Genomic DNA, 9,011 nt, shown 5'->3' on the forward strand with positions numbered 1-9,011 from the left:
AGTAGGTCATTTTCAACAGTCGTAAGTACTTGAAATAACTAGAAGTTACTATTTAATACCTAGAGCACAATTAGAAATGTAACATCACAGATAAGAGTCTGGGTGACTGATGAAACCTGTATTCAGAACTGAACAGTTTGAAGGTGTTAGAGCTCCAATACTAACACAAGTTTTCCCTACTTATTTGACTTTGGGGGATATCAGCATTGTTAGAGCTTTGAGGGTAAACTGCAGCTACTATTCCTGAAGGACTAAGTCACATGAACTCAAGGAATCTTCACTTATGCTGGTTGCATCCGCTTAGCGGTGACATCAGTAGCCACCAGCTTCTAGTCTAGGTTACTATCCAGATACATGCCTCCTTTGTTTTAAGAGACAAACCTCACCTTGAACTCTCAGTCTAATTAAGTACCCTAAATGGATGCCAGTTTTTTACTTAGAAACAGGAGCTGTCTGAATTCAGAGGACTATTTAAAATATTTAATGCTGAAGAAAAAATACAGGTTAGATGAAGATGGCAAATTTTTGTGTTCATTTAGAAAAAGTTTTAGCCTCAACAACAGCATAACATTTGCATTTGGCTTTGTCTGACATACTGCCTCATTTAAAACTACCAGTGTGCAAACTGTGGAGATGCATCCCCTACAAGGGCAAAGCAAATCTAAAGTAAATTAGGACAATAAGGACATAAATCTATTTCAGAATTAAACCATTTGGTACCAAAAGGCATGAAAACAGTTAAGGGTAGAATTACTGGATCATCACTGCAAACAATTTAAGCGAACTTTTATTGAAGCGTTAAGTTGTGGTACAGATATTTTTAAATGATCAAAGTCTAACACCACAGAAATTATAAACACCGTACTCCCCCCATCCTGATCACCCAGATAGTTCAATAACCCATTCAACAGCTTTCATTTTTATAGCCGAGGCTTATGCTTCTTTTTTTTAAACGTGAACTTCAGTATTACTTGAAAAGGGAACCTCAGTCTACTTAAAGGACCTCAAGCCAACCAATGTCAGAACAATTGGGACAATGTAAGAACAAAAAAACCACAAATATTGGTCCTCAGTATTAACACCAAAAAGCTTTAGTGCCATTTACAGCATGTAATTGATAATATTGGTAAAGAACATCAATAATATGCTTAAAATATAAAAAAAAAAAAATCCAAATGTTCCAACCACTTGATTTCTAACCAAGTAGACTTCAGTTTATAAGCACTGAAAAAGTGCTTCATTTATAAATATGGAAGGAACAGAAAAACCATTGCATCAAACCAGAAAGAGTCAAAACATTGCAAGGACAAGGGGGGGAAATATCTCAATTTTGTAGTTAACACACTGGTCTCACAGCTGTTAAAATCCCAGTATTTGCAAACACAGCTGAAAGGGTGCCAGCTCTTTAAAGCCTGCATTTTAGTCAATACCCATTGAAGTGACTTATTCATGCTCCATGAATAGCATTCTACTTCACTGCTGTCCAGATGTCCCAGACAGTTCTTGTTCTATGCCTTCACTTAATGCCCTCAAGTCACAGTAAGAGGAACCACCTTAGCAATTAGGAGGAAAAAACAGATGAAGTCACAACACTCAAATACAACGTAAGTCACATGCACAACTATGTCACAGGACTGTCACAAGATAGAGGCATTAGCTTTGCTTGGAACAACAAAATGAAGAGACACTGGACCAGTTTAGAAGCACTCTTTACAGTAGGTCACAGGTTTTACTGAGAATAATCCAAACCAATCAACACATCCAGACTGGCAAATTCCACTCCTCCACTATATCTACCTGCCAGTGCTCAAAAGCACCAACTTCTTAGTCTGACATAACAGGTGATTAGGACAGAAAATGTCTGGTGCCAACACGAACTTGCACTTTGCAAAGCTGTCACACAACTATGCCAAAGCACTTGCATTCTGGCTCTGCTCTTCTCCTAATCAAGACTTGGACCTTCTTCAAATTCTGTCGTGTAGCGGTGTGACAGCTTGGGGTTGTGGACAGATAAATGAGCATTAAGGTAAGACAAATTTTAGCCTGCACTAGTACTGATACCCAAGTTACTAAAGGTGAAAGACCAATGTATTAGCCCAGTGCTACAGTAGAGCTGAGCAAATTCCTATAAGCTTTATTAGAGCATGAAAAGTCAGTCTGATTTAAAAATAAATCAACCACCACCTGTAGTAGCAAAACAATTTGTAACTGTTTTAAGAACTTTCTCCAAACATGAAAGTGTTAAGAATCAGTTTCATTAGAAATCATAGAAGTTTGTCAAAAACTGTTTTAGACTGAAATCACAACATAGATGAAAAAAAAACAAAAACAGAGCAACAATTTAACAGAGAACTGTCCCCAGTGAGTAGGTTGAGGCTAAAGTCTAATGAGGACGAAAGCCTTGTCTGTGGGGAATTTTTGGTGATACCTGGAGAAAAACTATATTGTGTGTAATTCTACCTGAATCATTTTTACAAGTGTTGTAAAGTTTCATACAGTAAGATTTTTCTACATGCACTTCAATTTCACAGCAAGAGTGGCATAGAGTACCTAAACACAGAAGAGAGCATTCATGCAAGATATCTAACTCCTTGATATAATAATGCATACAATTCAAAACGGTTATACTAAGATTACACCTAGGGCTTTCCAAAACTACAAGGTGGTGGGAGTGGAAAACATGGCCCCCTGAATCATTAACTAGAAAGCAACCACCACCTTCTATATGGGATTTCTTTTTGCGCTTTTTCTTCATTTTTAATCAACTGTGCTGTTGCTGGCGATTTTTTGTAAAACTGGTAAAAACGAAATTATAATCACTGAATTGGGCAATCTGGTGATCAAGACGTTTAAACCCTTCAATCTTCTGGGCAGAGGAAAACACTGTGCGACATTTAGAGCTCTAGAAAACAAAAAGGTAAAAGTTATTTTTAAACTGGCATTTAAAGATGGACTAGCATACCATGTATTTCACACGTAGTTCTTGTGATACTTATTACCAACATGCTTCAGATCTGTGCCTGACAGTGCTACAGGAAATTTCATTCCCAGGCAGTGATTCTGCTCCCTACATGTGATGCTGCAAACCATTACAGGGGATGGAGCACCTCTCCTACAGAGACAGGCTGAAAGGAGTTGGGGTTGTTCAGCCTGGAGAAGAGAAGGCTTGTGGAGGACCTTTAAGCAGCCTGCCAGTACCTAAAAGGGGTTACAGAAGAGCTGGAGAGGGACATTTTAACAAGGGCATGTAGTGATAGGACAAAGGGGAACAGCTTTAAACTGAAAGAGGGTGGGTTCAGACTAGATATTAGGAAGAAATTCATTGCTGTGAGAGTAGTGAGGCACTGGAACAGGTTGTCCAGGGAAGTTGCAGATGTCCCATCCCCAGAAGTGTTCAAGGCCAGGTTGGATGGGGCTCTGAGTAACCTGGTCTAGTGAAAAGCATCCCTGCCCACGGCAGGGGGGGTTGGAACTAAATGATCTTTAAGGCCTCTCCCAACCCAAAACATTCTATGGTTCTATGACAGCTGGCAGCATCACCATTAATAGCAGTACTTCTACAACTGACAGCTGCAGGCAAATCCAGAAAAGTGCCAAAGCAAGAAATTATGCCCATAAAGAATGGCACAGGAAGTCATCAGAATACTGAGACTGGGTTGCCTCATCTTAGTATTTCTGAAGAACTCTGGAGATCAGATTTAGTACATGCCAAAGCAATAGTGAAGAGTACTTTTACTTTCTGAAGAACCTACCATCCCAATATAAAGGCAAACTGGAAACTTAATCACTACTAAAAATCTCTAGCTTTGCTTTATTTGTGTCTGTGTGCATTTCATAAGCTGACAAGCTAAAGCAAGAAAACTCACCTGATTAACAAAGAGGGTTGTCACAAATTTTCCTGGCTTGAAAACCTCCACAACTTTTCTAATCAGATCATCATAAGAGGTCTGACTTATGTTTGTTTCAAAACTAACATAAGAAAACTCTGGTTCTGGAGTGATGTGAATAGTCCAGTAAGTTCCCTGAAAAAAAAAAAAAAGTATTGTTACCACCAAATATTTATTAATTATCAGTATGTTAATTATCAATGAGTGCAAAACTTACATCCGATTTCATCCCATTCATTGAATACCCACAAGGATTGAACATTGTAGCATCAATAACAGAACCTGGTATCAGGTCACGAATTCCACTCATCTGAAATAGAAGTTAGAATTAAACAACTCAGTTTATGATACACCCTTACACTTGTTTAGATTTCATTCAAAAGTAGAACCAACATTTAGGGGGCAGGACATCAGAGTTCTGCCAAGAACAAGTCAGTTTGATAATTTGTACCACTGTAGATGAACTTGCTTTGCATCCTGTCACCAAATAACTTGTATGCACCTTGTCACTCAGTTATTTATTACACTGCCTCTTACAGAACCAAGCTGCATACATCCAAGACAAGGGAAAAGCTTAGAATTCTAAAACAGTTGCTTTTGCTGCTGAAATGGCAAGTGGAGCTTCTGTTCAACCACTGTCCACAAAGTGAAGCCTATTTACATTTACTCCAGAGTAAGGATATACTACTTTATACTCTAGAATAAAAGTGCAATCCCAAGCACTTCTAAATCCCACATAATACCTGAGATACATCCAAATCTCAGTAGCAAATAAGAGAATCAAAGCCTAAGACAGAAAACAAGATGAAGTAGTGTATTTGTCAGAGAAATTTGTTCATGTCATAGGACTTCCCCATTTGGAAAAAGGGGAAAAGGAGGCATAACCATCAAGTTATGCTTAGACCCCAAGTCTGCCCTTCCCCCCATCCAAATGGCTCCTTGATTTTGATACCTAGATAACCTTTGGATTCATTATCTTCAGTCTAAGCCTTACTCCTCATAATCCACATCCTTCAGTCAAAGTTACTCAAATTGTGGTTTTATTCCTACTCCTCCATTTTTCAGAGTAAAAGCTTTCAATCATCCAAAGCACTATATATTGCTCCTTTCAAAACACTAAAGCAGGGGCACTGAAAATGTGATGTTCCCCAAAACATTCTAGAGTTAAATCCATTTTACTCCTAAAGCATTAACCTGACATTTTCTATTAAATCTTTCCTACCACAAAATAAGCCTTCTATTAAATGGTAATTAAATGAAGCATTTTGCTGCCCGATTTCCACCGTTCCCCAAAATTATTAGTTTTCAAGCAAACATACACGAGTGACATCATTTGCAGTAACACCATCTTTCATGTAGAACTGGTCCATAACTACTGGGTCAAGCTCACTCATCAGAATTTCCAGTGTCTGATCAGGCTGATTGGATATCCGACTCTCTGGGAAATCCAGAGTGTACAGGTACCTATGGAAAATACAAATCACATATGTAATATATATTAAAAGCACCAAGTTATGTTCTACTGTAAGCCCCAAAGACTTCCAACTCTTCACATACATACCAGCAATCAGAATTCATACGCCCCATGCAATAAGCTGCTCCATCTAGACAAGACAAGAAGTCTCCAGTTAATGCATCACAGCTGAACATTTATGAAAAATATCATATTCATCTCATATTTAAAGACAGAAGTTTTCACAGAACCCCATGAGGTTCACTGATACAGTCAGCATCTGTGTCAAATAACCAGGCATTTAGCTTCAGGAATGCAAAGTTAATCAGAAAAGGAGGTTCCCTCAGAAGCGGGTCTGGACACCCCAGCTGAGAGCCTACCAGCAGGAAATTCAGATTACAGCTTTTGCTATGCACAGAGAGAAACCCTGGTATTCTTAAGCCTCTATTAAATACATTTATGATTTGCATTTATTTTCAAATAACTCAGATGAGTACCACAGCTTCCATGTTCCTTCAAAAAAACTTTTCTGCCAGTATTTAAAATTTAAGATTCTTCCTGTAAGTTTTAAACTTTACTAAATTTTATTAAATGTTTAAATTAAATTTTTGGCACAGTGACTTTTCTGAGAAAAGCCCACATTTTTCTTCAGTGTATTAGTTTAAATTACTATCCTAGCTTTTGACAGGGCTTTTAGGGTTACTGAAAGCCAGATCCTGCAGAGTGATTTACTACACTCTGTTTAGAATTACGAAGATGACCTCAGTTAACACAAGGTGCTAAATGTCAAGCTTACTATGATTTAAATTTTGATCTTGGCAAGCTAGCAGCAGAAATTCCGTAAACAGCTCTTGATTTTTATGCAAGGACTGCTGAATGCACGGCCTGGCAGCCTGTACCTATTGTACTGCTTGTCACTTCTCACGTAACATCAACCCTTCACACAAGCTGTACAACTTTGCTGAAGTTTCATGAACTTACTTGGGAAAATTTCATTAAGAAACTCTACTTCTTCCTGGAAATTCCTATGTGGGTACTCCTGGTGGGAAGGCTTCATGAAATTCTTACGTGAATAAAAGAAGCTCTGAAAAAATAAAGATGCATCTTAGATATTGAATATATCCACCCACGTAAAACCTAAAAATTTAGAAAAATGCAAGCATTTATCATAAACTTTTACAGGACCTAAAGTTTTCACTGTCAAAACACTGCTACCTTTATTCCCATTTCAGAGGCATATGGTTATTCCTATCTTAATTTCTAAGCTACAGGAGACAGCTTACTTCCAAACTTGTTTTCCACTAGAAAACTCCAGTGACTTCAGCACTGACAGCATGGGCACAGAAGTCTTTCACCCTTAAGTAACTCAGCACAATAGCATTTGATAGTTCGCACCCGTTAAGAGGTAAACAGAAGGGTAAATGCTACAGCAGAGCAATCTTATATCACAATCTTCCCATTATGGGAAGAGTACATAAATGTCAAAGTTCCAGAATATTTAACAGAATCAGTGAATTTGAAATAGTGGTAAAAAAGGTTTGTGTACATTCTAAGGAAGATGTAACATTTTTGACACCTTACCTGAATTGAGTCAAACCCACTGTACTCCCTAGCAAGCTCCAACAGGGGAACCAGTGCTTGCAGTAAGAGGGTGGTACCACACGTCTTCAAAATGAAACGTCTCTTGGAGACAAACATGCTACTCTCACTGTAAAAAAGGTGTGAAAAATATATTAAGTGCTCTACATAAAACAATCCAGCTCTTAGTTCTTATCCCCACCAAATGCGTTAGTCTGAGTATTCAGCATATGGTACATAAACATGTTTGGCAAATGGACCAAAACTGTAGATTTCAGCTAACATTCGAGAGCAATTATGATTTCCCAAAACAAATACTTGCTCCAAGCATGGTATTATGGAGATACCCCACTACAGGAAGACATAACACATGTATTAGACATCCTCAAACTATTTGAGAAATACAAACATGCTGTAAAGTGGGTACACAGCATAGACATTGAATGTAATGTCTTAACTCTGACATAGAACAAACTTGTAATCTTTTTCAGCTGACAAAGCCTATGAGAAGGTGAACTCAAATAAGGCAAAAGCCTTAACAGAATTTAGTAAGTTGTCTGGCTGCATCTTCTAGGAAAGCAGACTACTAGAAAGAGGTAAATTAGCACCAGTCCATAGGAACATGAAGTCTCACTATGAGAATATAGGCACAGCTATATGATATGCCTGTAAAGATACAGAAATTAACTATACATAAACTAAGTCAGATACTTAACTGCAGTTCCACTGAACTGAAGATAGGCATTGATACTACATCCAGAATATTTAAACACGCTTAACAAGTATGTTTTCACTAAGTAACTGAACAATAGGAGTAAAAGTTAGCTTAAATAACGCAATTTGGAATGCTGTTTACAAATTCAAAGTCAAGACTATATTTCATCCAAGATGCAGTGTAACTAGCTAGACTCTTTTCAGAATTTCATTTAAAATACATGAAGCTTGAAGAAATAAGACTTCAGCACAGTTTCTTTGACTAGCTTGCTCTTAAGCCCAACCTTGCCCTCAAGACAGTCTTTCAGAGTACAAAAGCTTCAGCATTTGTAATCTGAAGTAAAGCAGAGAATGTCAAATGTATCTGTAAAGTTCACATAGAAAAAGCAAGAAAGTATTTTGCAAGATGAAAAACACATGGTGAAAGTAGTGTCCTTACAACTAACTGCTGCACAACGCAAAAATTCCAGGATTTCAGGAAAGCTACATTTTTATAGATATCCTTAGCTCAGATGGAAGGGTTGTTCCATATTATCTGCAGTTAAAGCCAATCTACTGATACAGGTTTTTTTGCTGATCTATAAGTGACACCTATATGCACTATTCTGCTGACGCAATACTAAGCCTCTTAACTGGGGAGACTTATTTACCCCCCAGACAAAATTCAGTGTTCAGGTGCAGAACCACCACAGCTCCGTCAATCTTTTCAGTTAGAGGAAAAAAGAAACAGTGGTAACTGTGAAGACATTTGCACCTCTGAACAGAAGCATGAGAGTACTGTGATTAGCAGATCCCTGCAAGCTGTAGCCATCAACAGCAGCATATTAACCCAAAATTGGTCCCATATGACAGCTTTCACTTTTCCACCTCTTAAGAGACTAAAAGAATGCAGTAGTGGCTTACCTGAGTACATAAGCTTCCTGCTTGTCAGTTTTTGTCACACTTATGATCAAACAATGCACATTCTCCAGAAGTTTGTCCCACTCAATCCTGTAAAGGAATTACAGAAAAGCACAAACAACAGGTTAAACAAACCAAAGCATTCTGGAGTCCCGGTTAAAAAGTGTAGCCCAAACAAGACTAGAGCTCTTGTCTTGAGCTACTGGATCTGAGAGCACAAAATAGGAAGACTTCTTATATAGGGACTGCCTATAACAGTAACATCCAATTTCTTAGCTCTCAATTGCTAAGTATTCATCAAAAGCTGTTACTGTAGTCTGCTGCATGCAGACAACTGCCAAACAGCAACCCCAAGCTTCTAACTAAGGGAGTCAAGATAACCTTATCCCACAAAGATAAGTTATAGCAATTAATTTTAAGGTATGCTTTAGGTTGAACCTCCATGCACTTCAATCAGAAGTCATTGGCAACTACTTGAG

At 38.1% G+C, this 9,011-nt stretch overlaps 1 protein-coding gene across 1 annotated transcript; it reads right to left on the reverse strand.

The window, feature by feature from the left end:
• Window positions 1-769: 769 nt before the first annotated feature.
• AMD1 (adenosylmethionine decarboxylase 1) lies at window positions 770-8,622 on the reverse strand. Its single transcript, XM_029962779.1, has 8 exons — window positions 8,536-8,622; window positions 6,922-7,048; window positions 6,322-6,424; window positions 5,449-5,491; window positions 5,207-5,351; window positions 4,105-4,197; window positions 3,867-4,022; window positions 770-2,902 (listed from the first exon to the last, which is right to left on the reverse strand). Exons 2-8 carry the CDS (start codon window positions 7,036-7,038, stop codon window positions 2,762-2,764), a joined length of 798 nt encoding a protein of 265 aa, XP_029818639.1. The 5' UTR covers window positions 7,039-7,048; window positions 8,536-8,622; the 3' UTR covers window positions 770-2,761.
• Window positions 8,623-9,011: the final 389 nt, after the last annotated feature.

Source organism: Manacus vitellinus, unplaced genomic scaffold (genome assembly GCF_001715985.3).
Source record: "Manacus vitellinus isolate BGI_N305 unplaced genomic scaffold, ASM171598v3 scaffold_4_pilon, whole genome shotgun sequence".
In the NCBI taxonomy this organism is placed as follows: domain Eukaryota; kingdom Metazoa; phylum Chordata; class Aves; order Passeriformes; family Pipridae; genus Manacus; species Manacus vitellinus.